The 17,853-nt window shown below is 44.0% G+C and overlaps 1 protein-coding gene across 2 annotated transcripts in view; it reads left to right on the plus strand.

The window, feature by feature from the left end:
* NOX4 (NADPH oxidase 4) overlaps window positions 1-17,853 on the plus strand; it is a 287,217-nt gene that overhangs the window by 38,601 nt on the left and 230,763 nt on the right. Inside the window, exon 3 of one of the 2 annotated variants that reach the window (XM_077298554.1) lies at window positions 15,908-16,018. In XM_077298554.1, the coding sequence (XP_077154669.1) occupies window positions 15,908-16,018 (111 nt within the window). The remainder of the gene's footprint in view (window positions 1-15,907; window positions 16,019-17,853) is intronic. The other variant, XM_077298555.1, reaches the window with a different exon arrangement.

Raw genomic sequence — 17,853 nt, forward strand, 5'->3', positions numbered from 1 at the left:
ATCACAGGCCGCGACGTCATCTAAGGACTTTCAAGCGCTCATTCTTATGAACGGAGGCTGGCGGTTACAACCAGGGCGCGTCAGAGGGTGAGTATATCAATATTTTTTATTTTTATTCTTTATTTTACACATTAATATCGATCCCGATACCGATTCCCGATACCACAAAAGTATCGGATTTCGGTATCGGAATTCCGATACAGCAAATATCGGCCGATACCCGATACTTGCGGTATCGGAATGCTCAACACTAGTAGTCGATTTGCCTAAAATGTTTTTTTTTTTTCAGTTTGTGTGTTTTTAATTTAAAACATGGCAAAGACAAAGACAAATTTATCACCAGATGTCACAAAGCTTATTATTCTGAGAGTAAATTCAGGCAAAACTCAAGAAGAGGAGCTATGGAAATCAATTGCTCTCCGAATCAAGTATAACCTATAATAAAGAAAGAAAAAAAAGGTTATGGAACAGCTGACAAACCTAGGAATGGACGGCCATAGAAAACTTCCTCCAAAGTTGATCACATTATTAAGAAAAAGTCAGTAACTGATGTCCATAAAAGTGCTGTACATATTTTGCACGAAATAAACTAAGAATATGTGGTCAAAGCGAGTCGCCAAACTTTGGTGCGACGGCTAATAGCCAGGGCCAGTGTTAGGGGCAGGCAGACCAGGCAGTAGCCTAGGTCCCCTGCTCCTCCAGGTGCCACCGGCCAGGGGCCCAGCGTCGCCCCCTCCCCGCATCGCGCATTCAACTTATCGGCATCATAGATGCTGACAAAGTTGAAAGCAGTGATGGAGGAGAGAGCGCCATGTGATGCTCCCTCTCCCATCCCTCCCCCTCTGCCTGTGACTCAGCGTGTTTCAGCAGTGGAGCTGAGGAGACGCTCTGCAGAAGTCAGAGCAGCTGGAGAATGAGGAGGAGAGGTAAGTATTGTGTGTGTCTCTGCATTATAGTGTGTGTGTGTGTCTGCTTCATAGTGTGTGTGTGTGTCTGTCTGCATTATAGTGTGTGTGTGTCTGATGCACGATAGTGTGTGAGGGGGTACTGCACTATACTGTGTGCATTTGTGGGGGGGCTGCATTATACTGTGTGTAGGGCTGCATTATACACTGAGGGGGCTGATTTATGATCTGGGGGCTGCATTATACTGTGTGTGGGGAGGCTGCATTATACTGTGTGTGAAGGGGGCTGTATTATACTGTGTGTGGGGGGCTAAACTATACTGTGTAGGTTTGTGGGGGGGTTGAATTAAACTGGGTAGGAGTGGGGCCTGCATTATACTGTGTGTGGGGCTGAATTACACCCTGGGGGCTGCATTATACTCTGTGTGTGTGTGGGGGGGGGGTCGCATTACACTGTGTGTGTGAGGGGCTGCACTATACTATGTGTGTTTGTGGGAGTGGGGCCTGCATTATACTGTGTGTGTGGGGCTGCATTATACTCTGAGGGGGCTAACTATACCAATCATTCTTCCTCAGCCAGAGTAAGGGTAGGTGCACACGGTCAGTAAACAATGCGGGTTGGACGTTGCGCACTTGTACAGCAGACAGATGTTACAGCATAGTAGAGGGGATTTCAAGAAATCCCATGCTCAGTATGCGTGTGCAGACACCTGAGGCTCACCCATGGAAACGGACATGCATTGCGTCTTTCCAGACCGCAGCATGTCAATTTATCTTTATTTTTCTACGCAAGATAAATTTCACACGTACAAAGTATTGGACGCAGTGAGTCCGCACGGTTCAATGAACACATGTGGATTCCCCTGCGTTCAATAGCTGGCAGTGGACATGTGCTGCGTCCAAAGAACTGCCAATTACTGAACGTGTGCACCAACCCTAAGGAGGCCGGGAAACAAGCATCGAACGAGTTCAAAATTGTCGATCATGCTCGTTTAGCGCTTGAGCTCATGCAGATAAATAAAACAGGAATGTTTCTGTGTGGTGGTGCAATATGTGAGCATTTGGCACCCCACTTTAAACTTTTGCCCAGGGCCCCAGTTTATCTAAAACTGCCCTTGCTAATAGCAGTAGGGTTGAATGCACGTGTTCCAGTCAAGAAGCTTTTCATCTCTGCAAAGAACCGGAAGGTCCAACTTGAGTTTGGCAAAGAACATGGCCAATGGAAATAAATAGGTTGGTCTCAGGTGTTGTGGTCGGATGAATCCAAGTTCAATATGTTTGGTAGTGAGTGTGACGGCAAACACTATATATACTGCCCAATTGGAAAACATAATGATGTAAGGCACCACACACCTACAGTGAAGCATGGTGGAGGCAATGTCATGGTTTGGGGTTGCTTTTCTGCCATTGGCACTCTGCATAGAATTGATGGAAATATGAATGCTACAATGTACAAGGATATACTGGGCAATGTCCTACTGCCACATAGTAAAAGCAAAGTAGGCAGGGGCTGGAAATTCCAAGACAATGAACCTAAGCACACATCCAAGTTAGTCAAAAATTGGTTAGCAAAGAAAAATGTTTGCCTGTTGCAATGGCCAAGCCGTTCACCTGATTTACACTCTATAGAGCACCTTTGGGATGAGTTACGGGCTGGGCCCATACCCATTGCAGTAAAGATGAATTGATTGCAGATCTGTAAATGGAATGGAGCAAGATCCCTCAGGATGTCCTGAATACCTGAGTGGCTACAATGCCCCGTCTGCGTGGTGCAGTAATTAAACAAGAGATAGAAATGAGCAAACCTGTATTCTAAAGCATTTAGGTTAAAATTAAAGTCTTGCATGATGACAACTTCATGCACTTTCAATTCCTCACCAGGAAAATGGCATCACAACAACCAGACAGAAATAATCATACTTTATAAAAAAATGCTAAGAGAAGGAAGGAGGAAAGTTGAGAAAACCTGAGAGAATCCAGAGCACTTGTTGTGATGGATTTTTTTTCTTTTTTTTTTTTCTCTGAGCACTCTAATGAAAGGACTTACAGACACTTTGTATTCACAAAATGGTATAAATTTTCTAAAGAAGGCTACTTAGAAATTTGCTTAACTTTGCATTTAAGAGACAAACGAACAATAATATGTTTCTGTACAAATATAAATATAGCATTAAAATATTAATTTTGTATTCATTACAAATATATATGATAACTGAAAGGTTCATGTATGCAAATCTCAAGTATTGACAGGGGAGAAAGCATTTACAGTATCAGAGAGGGCAGAGAAAACAAGGCACAGATAAGAAGGGAAGCACATGATGGGGACATAGGTGCAGGGCAACAATTGTGCTGATATATCACTTATTAAAGACAGCAGAACCCTTGGTACACACAGACCTCAATCCAGCCTATTACAGGAAGGGACACATGCTAAAAATCTGAAACCAGGAAAAGATTGAAAACTCATTTCCATGCCTACATATTGTATTGGATCTTGTACATAAATATCACGTTCATAGTTAATAGAGATGTGGCTATAGGGGTCGTAGAAGTTGTACGTGGGTGCTGTTGTTTAAAGGGGGCTCCACTGGCACAGGTTTTAAAGATAGCAGGTGTTACGTAGAATACGAGGGTGTTGCAGATTTTACACTGTAGTCATCTTTGAAAACACATCTTCCTATCAAAAATAAGCTCACCATTTATCCTCCTGAGTTAACATCAAGTTACAGAAATAGCAATATGAAATATATGCCCTGGAGACCTGTAATCCCAGATATGTGACCGAAAATCAATACTCTATGAACTGTTTAACAACATTATGGATTTTCTCACACCAATCTTGCAGCCATAGAAGCAGCGTGGCTCTTGTGTGATCCTTGGGATATTATTTCATGTGGTTTTATCCCAAGAGAAAAAACATTACATACATATGGAAATAAGTAAAAAATTGTGTTACTTTTTCATCCTTCATAGTACTGGATAGTAGTTGCCTGTAATCGAAGTACTGAAGTGTATTCTGGTAAGAAGAAATCATCACCTATCCTTTGCATCTACTGACATCCCGACTGATTGCTAGAATTGGGGACTTCTGTCCCCCGCTCGAATGTAGAAGCCATCCATTCATTCTCTATGGAACTTCTGGAGATATCCAAGTGACTTCCTATAGTAATGACTGTTTTTGACTACTTATGGTCAGACTCATAGGGAATGAGCCAACAGTTCAGATTGACACTAAAAAGCATTAAGCTGCTTGCAATGTATTGTAATCTGTGCAAGCAGATAAAAAATAAATAGCAATGTTTAATGAAAACTAAATACTGAAATGTTTTTTCACATATTGCGTGCAATGCAATGAAAGAAGATTCAAAGGTATTCGTAGCCTCTAGGTGAGGGGGTAAAACATACTATATGTGCAACCTGTGCCCATAGGGATTCTGTGACCCTGGGACATTTCTCATGGCCAAGCCGTGACATGGGATAGTGTAGCGCCCCCACTGCCGCAGGGCCGAGGGGTACCCGGTACCGGGCCTCTGAGTCTCTGCTCTGGGGTTGTCACGGCGGCTAAGCCCGGTCCGTGGCCCTGCCTGTCAGGGGGACGTACAGTGAAGGATATGATATGATGGTGATAGTGGTATAGTGGTGCAGTGCAGTAAATAACGAGGACACCAGGTTGCAGTCTCTTTACCTCTTTACTGAAGATCTCTGGGTCCTCAGTCCGGAATCCAGATCACCAGGCTGCGCAAGTCCGGCCTGTCCAATGGCACCTCCAGAGTTCTCTTAGCAGGTGGAAATCTGTGCCTTCCTTCTAGCGCTAGGTGTTGCGGTCCTTCCCTGCTGTGCTTACGGAAAGTCCCCACAACTGTTGTGTCCGTTTCTTAAGTTCCCTCACAACTCAATTAGATGATGTTCTGCTAATTTCCTGTTCCTCCCTGTTGTTACGGTTAGAACGGCACCCGTTTGACGGGTAGGCTCGGAGCTCTTCCGGGACCCTAGAGTCGCCCCTCTCCACAAGTTGCCCCCCAAGACTGCATAGGTGATTTAGGTGAGACAGCCCGCCTTAGACTGACTGTCCTGCCGCTGTTTAGAGTATTGCTTGAAGCTGAATATTGTAATACTCCCTCGGCGTTCCGGCCGCCAGTTGTGCGCCTCAGTAGGATGTTGCTTCGGTTTTACAGCATGACCCCTACTGGTATTCTCCTCTTGCTTTGATCTTGTTTCTCACTCAGCACAATCTATCTCGCTTCCAATCCCTCCTTGGGCACCGCCGCTATACTGAGCAGGCACGGTCCCGTTACGTTCTCTCTAGTTGCCAAGCCTCTGTCAGGATCCCACTCCTGCCAGAGACCCTACCGAATCTTCTCCCGCAACACCCTCTGCCACAAGGTGTTGCCTGGCTCCGACCCAGTCAGCTTTCTCTCTAACTTCCTGCCTGACCCCCAGTTTTACCAGTATGTGAGGAGTGGCCTAATGAATAGAACCCTTAGCTCCCCCTGGAGGCCCGGCGGTGAAATGTATTGGTGTCTGTGATACCTGATCAGATGAACTCCTTCAGTGCCATCGGACGTACCATAGCTCCCCTTAGTGGCGGAGCCACAGTACTGCAACGACCAGGACTCTGGGGCGCTGCAATAGTCAAGGACTCCAAGGTCAAAAGCCAGGAAGGTACATCATAAACAGAAGGAAGAGACAGAGGCGCAGTCAGGTAACGTTCTGAGGTCAAGAATACCAGGAGAATAGCGGATCAAAGCAGAAGGGGTTAAACAGATGGATGGTTAGAATGAAGTCCAAGGTCAGGCAATGAAAGATCTACAAATAGAATGAAAAGACACAGAGAGACAAACATCAGCAGCCGAATGTACGTCTGGGAGAAACAGCCCAGTTAAGTAGCCTGGCAATCGCCTGGGATAATGAACACCTGGAGACAGCTTGCACCTCCCAGTCTCAGATTGGAAGGCTGAGCTGTCAATCAACACACTGACAGCTCAGCATGCCCCTGCACCAGATTGGATGACTGAGCTGTCGGTAACTGCTTCCCAGACACCCTAAAGGGTGGAACTATGACAGACCCAATGCGAATTGAAAACAGCGTCCACATATCGTTCATTATATTGCCTATAAGGGGGTAAGCTAAAAAAAATTTCTACCCTCACTTCAACAACATACATTACCTATCAATAGTGGTGAGACCCCCATGCATAAGGAGAGCTGGGGTCCCGCATTCCCTGTGTGAGTAGTAGCGGGTATATAGGAGCAACGGTTAGACATGCGCACTACCACTCCCATAGACCTATAGAGGTGAATGGAGTAGCGTTCTGACATGGCCACTGTTTTGCCACATATACATGGGGAATACAAAACCCATCAGGTTTGTGGGGGAGTAGTAATTGTACTTTTATCACCTAAACAGATAGGACAACCCCTTTAATGGAGGAAGGATTGTGAATGACAAAAGGAATGTTCTCAGCAATGAGAAGAATTTTTTGCACAGGGACCCTCTGCTGTCTTTGGCCCTTTACACCATCCTTCTTCCAATTTGTAAAAGGCAGAATTTGTGTTTGATTTTTCCAGTTGGAGGACGTCTGGCGCACCCCATAAACCAGTCACCACCATTTCAGTAAAGCATCACGTCTATACTTTATTTTTCTTAATGACCCCTTGTCAGATCTCTGAGCAGGAGGCTCCAGCAGTGATTTTCTTGAGCAGCTTGTGATTATAGACCCGAGCCTTGCTGAAACCAATGACTGTGTTATTAGCAGTTGTCGTCATGGAAGGACACACATGGCTGTGCCACGACATAGGGGGTGGTGTATTAAATAGAGTTTGCTTTAGGTGGGATCAATGTTGTATATAAATTGTGTTTTAGCTTTTTAGAATTGTTTTGCAATTGGAAATGTGCCTGTGTATCACTGCTTTGCATTTTCGACAACACTTCTGAAGTTGGCCGCCATTGTGAGCTACAGTAAGGACAATTAAGGAGAGCATACGGATAAAGGACCATCATCATATATAGGTGGGTGCAAGCAGAGATATTAAATAAAGCAGTTTAAAGCTCTTTATGTGGCTGTGATCTGTAAATCTAAGTTATTGTCACCCAAAAGATAAAGCACATGCTGTATCACATCTATTGAGTCAACCCTACAGACTTGATCTCATTTAATAGATGATGTGATAAATAGACAATCTGCAAATCATTTTATTCATAAATTATGTTGCTTTACACCTGAAAAATCTCCCTGAAGTGCTGTCCACAAGGTAGTTTGCTCCAATGCAACTTGCTATCCACTTCCTGTTGTCAAGTGTAATCCATGGATTATAAAAAGTGGAGCTGGAGCTTTGTCTCTTTACAAGATGTGGGGGTGGTCCTTTATCGCTCTACAGGAAGTGGAGTTAGTCCTTTATCTCTCTACAGGAAGTGGAGGTAGTCCTTTATCGCTCTACAGGAAGTGGAGTTAGTCCTTTATCGCTCTACAGGAAGTGGAGTTAGTCCTTTATCGCTGTACAGGAAGTGGAGGTAGTCCTTTATCACTCTACATGAAGTGGAGGTAGTCCTTTATCTCTATACAGGAAGTGGAGGTAGTCCTTTATCACTCTACTGGAAGTGGAGGTAGTCCTTTATCACTCTACTGGAAGTGGAGGTAGTCCTTTATCTCTATACAGGAAGTGGAGGTAGTCCTTTATCTCTATACAGGAAGTGGAGGTAGTCCTTTATCGCTCTACTGGAAGTGGAGGTAGTCCTTTATCGCTCTACAGGAAGTGGAGGTAGTCCTTTATCTCTACAGGAAGTGGAGGTAGTCCTGTTATGGTTCTCAATGGCAAGAGAACATAGCCCAGCAAACATAAGAACTAGCTCTTGGAAGGATGGAAACTAAACTGACCATGAACTAAACCTGTCGCACAACTAACAGTAGCCGGGTAGCGTAGCCTGCGTTTTATCCCTAGACGCCCAGCGCCGGCCGGAGGACTAACTAATCCTGGCAGAGGAAAATATAGTCCTGGCTCACCTCTAGAGAAATTTCCCCGAAAGGCAGACAGAGGCCCCCACAAATATTGGCGGTGATTTTAGATGAAATGACAAACGTAGTATGAAAATAGGTTTAGCAAAATTGAGGTCCGCTTACTAGATAGCAGGAAGACAGAAAGGGCACTTTCATGGTCAGCTGAAAACCCTATCAAAACGCCATCCTGAAATTACTTTAAGACTCTAGTATTAACTCATAACATCAGAGTGGCAATTTCAGATCACAAGAGCTTTCCAGACACAGAAACGAAACTACAGCTGTGAACTGGAACTAAATGCAAAAACAAACAAGGACTAAATTCCAACTTAGCTGGGAGTTGTCTAGCAGCAGGAACATGCACAGAAAGGCTTCTGATTACAATGTTGACCGGCATGGAAGTGACAGAGGAGCAAGGCTAAATAGCGACTCCCACATCCTGATGGAAACAGGTGAACAGAGAGGATGATGCACACCAGTTCAATTCCACCAGTGGCCACCGGGGGAGCCCAAAATCCAATTTCACAACAGTACCCCCCCCTCAAGGAGGTGGCACCGAACCCTCACCAGAACCACCAGGGCGATCAGGATGAGCCCTATGAAAGGCACGGACCAAATCGGAGGCATGAACATCAGAGGCAGTCACCCAAGAATTATCCTCCTGACCGTATCCCTTCCATTTGACCAGATACTGGAGTTTCCGTCTGGAAACACGGGAGTCCAAGATTTTTTCCACAACGTACTCCAACTCGCCCTCAACCAACACCGGAGCAGGAGGCTCAACGGAAGGCACAACCGGTACCTCATACCTGCGCAATAATGACCGATGAAAAACATTATGAATAGAAAAAGATGCAGGGAGGTCCAAACGGAAGGACACAGGGTTAAGAATCTCCAATATCTTGTACGGGCCGATGAACCGAGGCTTAAACTTGGGAGAAGAAACCCTCATAGGGACAAAACGAGAAGACAACCACACCAAGTCCCCAACACAAAGCCGAGGACCAACCCAACGCCGGCGGTTGGCAAAAAGCTGAGTCTTCTCCTGGGACAACTTCAAATTGTCCACTACCTGCCCCCAAATCTGATGCAACCTCTCCACCACAGCATCCACTCCAGGACAATCCGAAGATTCCACCTGACCAGAAGAAAATCGAGGATGAAACCCCGAATTACAGAAAAAGGGAGACACCAAGGTGGCAGAGCTGGCCCGATTATTGAGGGCAAACTCCGCTAAAGGCAAAAAAGCAACCCAATCATCCTGATCTGCAGACACAAAACACCTCAAATATGTCTCCAAGGTCTGATTCGTCCGCTCGGTCTGGCCATTAGTCTGAGGATGGAAAGCAGACGAGAAAGACAAATCTATGCCCATCCTAGCACAGAATGCTCGCCAAAATCTAGACACGAATTGGGTACCTCTGTCAGAAACGATATTCTCCGGAATACCATGCAAACGGACCACATTTTGAAAAAACAGAGGAACCAACTCGGAAGAAGAAGGCAACTTAGGCAGGGGAACCAAATGGACCATCTTAGAGAAACGATCACACACCACCCAGATGACAGACATCTTCTGAGAAACAGGAAGATCCGAAATAAAATCCATCGAGATGTGCGTCCAGGGCCTCTTCGGGATAGGCAAGGGCAACAACAATCCACTAGCCCGAGAACAACAAGGCTTGGCCCGAGCACAAACGTCACAAGACTGCACAAAGCCTCGCACATCTCGAGACAGGGAAGGCCACCAGAAGGACCTTGCCACCAAATCCCTGGTACCAAAGATTCCAGGATGACCTGCCAACGCAGAAGAATGAACCTCAGAAATGACTTTACTGGTCCAATCATCAGGAACAAACAGTCTACCAGGTGGGCAACGATCAGGTCTATCCGCCTGAAACTCCTGCAAGGCCCGCCGCAGGTCTGGAGAAACGGCAGACAATATCACTCCATCCTTAAGGATACCTGTAGGTTCAGAATTACCAGGGGAGTCAGGCTCAAAACTCCTAGAAAGGGCATCCGCCTTAACATTCTTAGAACCCGGCAGGTAGGACACCACAAAATCAAACCGAGAGAAAAACAACGACCAGCGCGCCTGTCTAGGATTCAGGCGTCTGGCGGACTCAAGATAAATTAGATTTTTGTGGTCAGTCAATACCACCACCTGATGTCTAGCCCCCTCAAGCCAATGACGCCACTCCTCAAAAGCCCACTTCATGGCCAAAAGCTCCCGATTCCCAACATCATAATTCCGCTCGGCGGGCGAAAATTTACGCGAGAAAAAAGCACAAGGTCTCATCATGGAGCAATCGGAACTTCTCTGCGACAAAACCGCCCCAGCTCCGATTTCAGAAGCGTCGACCTCAACCTGAAAAGGAAGAGCAACATCAGGCTGACGCAACACAGGGGCGGAAGAAAAGCGGCGCTTAAGCTCCCGAAAGGCCTCCACAGCAGCAGGGGACCAATCAGCAACATCAGCACCCTTCTTAGTCAAATCAGTCAATGGTTTAACAACATCAGAAAAACCAGCAATAAATCGACGATAAAAGTTAGCAAAGCCCAAAAATTTCTGAAGACTCTTAAGAGAAGAGGGTTGCGTCCAATCACAAATAGCCTGAACCTTGACAGGATCCATCTCGATGGAAGAGGGGGAAAAAATATATCCCAAAAAGGAAATCTTCTGAACCCCAAAAACGCACTTAGAACCCTTCACACACAAGGAATTAGACCGCAAAACCTGAAAAACCCTCCTGACCTGCTGGACATGAGAGTCCCAGTCATCCGAAAAAATCAAAATATCATCCAGATACACAATCATAAATTTATCCAAATAATCACGGAAAATGTCATGCATAAAGGACTGAAAGACTGAAGGGGCATTTGAAAGACCAAAAGGCATCACCAAATACTCAAAGTGGCCCTCGGGCGTATTAAATGCGGTTTTCCACTCATCCCCCTCCTTAATTCGCACCAAATTATACGCCCCACGGAGATCTATCTTAGAGAACCACTTGGCCCCCTTTATGCGAGCAAACAAATCAGTCAGCAGTGGCAACGGATATTGATATTTAACCGTGATTTTATTCAAAAGCCGATAATCAATGCACGGCCTCAAAGAGCCATCTTTCTTAGCCACAAAGAAAAAACCGGCTCCTAAGGGAGATGACGAAGGACGAATATGTCCCTTTTCCAGGGACTCCTTTATATATTCTCGCATAGCAGCATGTTCAGGCACAGACAGATTAAATAAACGACCCTTAGGGTATTTACTACCCGGAATCAAATCTATGGCACAATCGCACTCCCGGTGCAGAGGTAATGAACCAAGCTTAGGTTCTTCAAAAACGTCACGATATTCAGTCAAGAATTCAGGAATCTCAGAGGGAATAGATGATGAAATGGAAACCACAGGTACGTCCCCATGCGTCCCCTTACATCCCCAGCTTAACACAGACATAGCTTTCCAGTCAAGGACTGGGTTATGAGATTGCAGCCATGGCAATCCAAGCACCAACACATCATGTAGGTTATACAGCACAAGAAAGCGAATAATCTCCTGGTGATCCGGATTCATCCGCATAGTTACTTGTGTCCAGTATTGTGGTTTATTGCTAGCCAATGGGGTGGAGTCAATCCCCTTCAGGGGTATAGGAGTTTCAAGAGGCTCCAAATCATACCCACAGCGTTTGGCAAAGGACCAATCCATAAGACTCAAAGCGGCGCCAGAGTCGACATAGGCATCCGCGGTAATAGAAGATAAAGAACAAATCAGGGTCACAGATAGAATAAACTTAGACTGTAAAGTGCCAATTGAAACAGACTTATCAAGCTTCTTAGTACGCTTAGAGCATGCTGATATAACATGAGTTGAATCACCGCAATAGAAGCACAACCCATTTTTTCGTCTAAAATTCTGCCGTTCACTTCTGGACAGAATTCTATCACATTGCATATTCTCTGGCGTCTTCTCAGTAGACGCCGCCAAATGGTGCACAGGTTTGCGCTCCCGCAGACGCCTATCGATCTGGATAGCCATTGTCATGGACTCATTCAGACCCGCAGGCACAGGGAACCCCACCATAACATCCTTAATGGCATCAGAGAGACCCTCTCTGAAATTCGCCGCCAGGGCGCACTCATTCCACTGAGTAAGCACAGCCCATTTACGGAATTTCTGGCAGTATATTTCAGCTTCGTCTTGCCCCTGGGATAGGGACATCAAGGCCTTTTCCGCCTGAAGTTCTAACTGAGGTTCCTCATAAAGCAACCCCAAGGCCAGAAAAAACGCATCCACATTGAGCAACGCAGGATCCCCTGGAGCCAATGCAAAAGCCCAATCCTGAGGGTCGCCCCGGAGCAAGGAAATCACAATCCTGACCTGCTGAGCAGGATCTCCAGCAGAGCGAGATTTCAGGGACAAAAACAACTTGCAATTATTTTTGAAATTTTGAAAGCAAGATCTATTCCCCGAGAAAAATTCAGGCAAAGGAATTCTAGGTTCAGATATAGGAACATGAACAACAAAATCTTGTAAATTTTGAACTTTCGTGGTGAGATTATTCAAACCTGCAGCTAAACTCTGAATATCCATTTTAAACAGGTGAACACAGAGCCATTCCAGGATTAGAAGGAGAGAGAGAGAGAAAGGCTGCAATATAGGCAGACTTGCAAGAGATTCAACTACAAGCACACTCAGAACTGAAGGAAAAAAAAAAAATAAAAATCTTCAGCAGACTTCTCTTTTCTCTCCTTTCTCTGTCAATTAATTTAACCCTTTTTTGGCCGGTCAAACTGTTATGGTTCTCAATGGCAAGAGAACATAGCCCAGCAAACATAAGAACTAGCTCTTGGAAGGATGGAAACTAAACTGACCATGAACTAAACCTGTCGCACAACTAACAGTAGCCGGGTAGCGTAGCCTGCGTTTTATCCCTAGACGCCCAGCGCCGGCCGGAGGACTAACTAATCCTGGCAGAGGAAAATATAGTCCTGGCTCACCTCTAGAGAAATTTCCCCGAAAGGCAGACAGAGGCCCCCACAAATATTGGCGGTGATTTTAGATGAAATGACAAACGTAGTATGAAAATAGGTTTAGCAAAATTGAGGTCCGCTTACTAGATAGCAGGAAGACAGAAAGGGCACTTTCATGGTCAGCTGAAAACCCTATCAAAACGCCATCCTGAAATTACTTTAAGACTCTAGTATTAACTCATAACATCAGAGTGGCAATTTCAGATCACAAGAGCTTTCCAGACACAGAAACGAAACTACAGCTGTGAACTGGAACTAAATGCAAAAACAAACAAGGACTAAATTCCAACTTAGCTGGGAGTTGTCTAGCAGCAGGAACATGCACAGAAAGGCTTCTGATTACAATGTTGACCGGCATGGAAGTGACAGAGGAGCAAGGCTAAATAGCGACTCCCACATCCTGATGGAAACAGGTGAACAGAGAGGATGATGCACACCAGTTCAATTCCACCAGTGGCCACCGGGGGGCCCAAAATCCAATTTCACAACATAGTCCTTTATCCCTCTACAGAAAGTGGAGGTAGTCCTTTATCTTTCTACAGGAAGTGGAGGTAGTCCTTTATCGCTCTACAGGAAGTGGAGTTAGTCCTTTATCTCTACAGTAAGTGAAGGTAGTCCTTTATCATTCTACAGGAAAAGGAGGTAGTCCTTTATCTCTACAGTAAGTGAAGGTAGTCCTTTATCATTCTACAGGAAAAGGAGGTAGTCCTTTATCGCTCTACAGGAAGTGGAGGCAGTCCCTTATCTCTCTACAGGAAGTGGGGCAGAGTGATTATCTCTCCACAGGAAGTGGGGACGGGTCTTTATCTTTCTAAAGGAACTGATGGTAGTCCTTTTTTTCTCTAAAAGAAGTGGAAGTGGGTCTTTATCTCTGTACAGGAAGTGCGGGCTGGTCTTTATCTCTACTGGAAGTGGGGGTGGTTCATTATCTCTACAGGAAGTGGGGGTGGATCTTTGTCTCTGTACATGAAATGGGGACTGGTCTTTGTGTCTCTGCTTCTTCTTTTCTGTGTGTGAAAATGCATAGAGGCATAATAGAGTCTTTCAGTTGGAGGCAGGAAATCTATTGACAATATGAAGCTCAATGCTGAAACATAAGGGAAAGGAAATTACAGCACCCATAGTGCTGGTAGAACACTAGTGAAGAGGATCCACTAAAAAAAGTTAAAGAACGATAGAATTGGACATGACAGCTATGCCTGCAGTCTAATATGTCCAAGAATTTTCTCAGAGACATGAGTAGACTCTATATGGCACAAGGCAAGTGGTGGCTTTTTACAGATTTTGATTGGAATCAAAGGACTTCAAATTACACCTCTGATTCCACCTCCACTATCTGTAGGATTGGTCTATAAAATCATCAAATGAGGAACCACATTTAAAACAGGCTATATTAGGGAGATACTGATACTGTCTTTGACATGAGTGTGCATTATTTTGCTAGCAAAAGAAAAAGATCCTGAATTCCGAGGAGATCGATTTCACTCGAGAAGTCTTTACACCCCTAATACCTTCTTGAAATTAGAATCTGTTGACAACCAGGGAATGACATCCTGCTGTAGCGTGCATGATATTCACAGGAGTGGTATTATAATGGTGCATTTATTCTTCGAGGAGGGTCAGTAAAGCGCGTTCCGCCATGTCAGTTTTGACAAGTTCACTCCTTAAACATAATTAAACTCCGGGAGAAGAAGATTCTTTAAGAGTTAAAAATTGCTTCTCAAATTCTCTTTGAATGGAGACATGTAAAACTCATGAGCATGACTTGTTTGTGTCTCGGGAAGATATCAAAAAGGAAAGTTGACGTCGGCCTCCATAATTTGTTATCTGTTTACTCCTGTCTTGCCATCATTATTTCATCTTAAGAACCTTCAGCAAGTGAATGGGCTTCATGTTACCTTCATGTAGAACACTACCTTCATTCCGGTCCACCTTTCCTGAAATTGTGTTAACGACTCACAAATTATCATTATACAAATTCAATTATTTATAGAGGAATGCCACCAAACCCTCAGTCAGGCTGAAATTCTCATCACAACCAGATGCTCTGTTTCTCATAATAATCTAAAAATTCCACTGCTCATATAGAAATATCTCCCAATGGAATATCCCAAAATCAGATTTTTTTTTCAATCTGGTCATTCCACAACACTTATCTCTGGATATATTGAGCCAAGAGAAAAGGTAAAGATGGACCCTTATATTGGACGGAGTGGTAATCCAACAGAGCCTGGAGATTTAGCTCCTAAACCTTGAGAGCCTTTGAAAGAGGACCTATAAGCAGGACAAAAGTGGCCAATTTTCACTCTCCTGCAGCTCCAATTTTTTTTTAAAGTAGCTATATGGTTTCAAAGTTTTTTATTTAATGCGACCAATATGCAAAATTGTTTATGATCTTTACAAGGGGTCGCTGCCCACAAGATTCTCTGGGGTTGTCTCTTTAGGCTGCTCTACATAATTACCCTCTGAGCGATTGATGAAATACTCAAAATAAGACCAAAAACAGGCCATTTATTTACCTCGTGACGTGACAGGTCCTTTTTAAGATTATATTAAAAAGATGGGGATCCCAGTAAAACCAAAATTGTCATCAATACTTGATGGAGTGGGAACATAACCTATAGCTCCCATTATTTGATAGGAAAGTCTAGCACTTGATCACTATCCATTGTCGGAAATATAGGTAATGTAATCTTCGGTCTTGTCCTCCAGTAATTTTGCAATATCGAGTCAAATTTCTTAGAAAATGGAGATCACTCTATACTAAATTTTCAATGATTTTATAAAGCTAAGAGGAAAGGTGAGTAAGGATATATTTCTATTTTCAAAATGGTTAGAGTCAAACCTATGACTCAGTAAAGCTGCCCGATAATGCTCACCCATGGACTACAACCATGGACTAGTTGCCTACTATTGTTGCTATATTAATGGACTTATTGTCTACACTTCACCCTAATGCTTGTTGTGTTTGTCCAGTTAGGATTGTGTATAAGCAGAGCTTCAGCCTCTATCCTCAACTTCAACTGCAGCTTGGTTCTGTTGCCAATGTGCCGGACTCTGCTGGCTCTGGTCCGTAGATCTAAAAAGGTAAGTACACGTCTCTTCTACATTTTTCTTCACTGAGTTGCCATATTGTTTTTTTGTTGGATTAGTAGATGCTTTGTGTTCCTAGTTACTGTAACCAGTCCATGACCCTATGTCCTAGGCTTCACATTGGAGTTATGCAATTCCATCAGGGTTTATGGTATTTTTTTATAGCAATATCAATACTAGTAGACCATAGTACAGTGCCTTGCGAAAGTATTCGGCTTCCAGGAACTTTTCAACCTTTTCCCACATATCATGTTTCAAACATAAAGATACCAAATGTAAATTTTCGGTGAAGAATCAACAAGTGGAACACAATTGTGAAGTTGAATAAAATTTATTGGTTATTTTACATTTTTGTGGAAATTCAAAAACTGAAAAGTGGGGCGTGCAATATTATTCGGCCCCTTTACTTTCAGTGCAACAAACTCACTCCAGAAGTTCATTGTGGATCTCTGAATGATCCAATGTTGTCCTAAATGCCTAATGATGATAAATATAATCCACCTGTGTGTAATCAAGTCATATTGAAATGGAAGGAGTATCATACCACTGCAAATCTACCAAGACCCGGCCGTCCCTCTAAACTTTCATCTCAAAGAGAAGACTGATCAGAGATGCAGCCAAGAGGCCCATGATCACTCTGGATGAACTGCAGAGATCTACAGCTGAGGTGGGACAGTCTGTCCATAGGACAACAATCAGTCGTACACTGCACAAATCCGGCCTTTATGGAAGAGTGGCAAGAAGAAAGCCATTTCTCTAAGATATCCATAAAAACTATCATTTAAAGTTTGCAACAAGCCACCTGGGAGACACACCAAACATGAGGAAGAAGGTGCTCTGGTCGGATGAAATCAAAATCGAAACATCGCAACAATGCCAAACGATATCTTTGGCGTAAATGCAACACAGCTCATCACCCTGAACACACCATCCCCATTGTCAAACATGGTGGTGGCAGCATCATGGTTTGGTCCTGCTTTTCTTCAGCAGGGACGGGGAAGATGGTTAAAATTGATGAGAAGATGGATGGAGCCAAATACAGGACCATTCTTTAAGAAAACCTGTTGGAGTCTGCAAAAGACCTGAGACTGGGACGGAGATTTGTCTTCCAACAAGACAATGATCCCAAACATAAAGCAAAATCTACAATGGAATGGTTCACAAATAAACGTATCCAGGTGTTAGAATCGCCAAGTCAGAGTCCAGACCTCAATCCAATCGAGAGCCTGTGGAAAGAGCTGAAAACTGCTGTTCACAAACGATCTCCATCAAACCTCACCGAGCTCGAGCTATTTGCCCAGGAAGAATGGGCAAGAATTTCAGTCTCTCGATGTACAAAACTGATAGAGACATACCCCAAGCGACTTGCAGCTGTAATCGCAGCAAAAGGTGGCGCAACAAAGTATTAAGTTAAAGGGGCCGAATAATATTGCACGCCCCACTTTTCAGTTTTTGAATTCCTACAAAAATTTAAAATAACCAATAAATTTCGTTCAACTTCACAATTGCGTTCCACTTGTTGTTTTTTCACCAAAAATTTACATTTGGTATCTTTATGTTTGAAGCATGATATGTGGGAAAAGGTTGAAAAGTTCCAGGGGGCCGAATACTTTCGCAAGGCACTGTAGAAGCCAATATATCCTCTAATTGTCTCTATCTGTCCTAAAACTGGTCCCGCACAGCTGTCATGGCTCTTAAATACTCAATAGAATAGCATGTTTTTGAGCAACAAGGTTGCAATAAAATGGTAAGGGAAAATTGAGGATGAGTCAACACTTTTAAATGGTTAGTTACCAAGAAAACGTGTGGATAGTTCATAGTTTGCTGAT

The sequence above is a fragment of the Ranitomeya variabilis genome, chromosome 3, assembly GCF_051348905.1.
Source record: "Ranitomeya variabilis isolate aRanVar5 chromosome 3, aRanVar5.hap1, whole genome shotgun sequence".
In the NCBI taxonomy this organism is placed as follows: Eukaryota; Metazoa; Chordata; class Amphibia; order Anura; family Dendrobatidae; genus Ranitomeya; species Ranitomeya variabilis.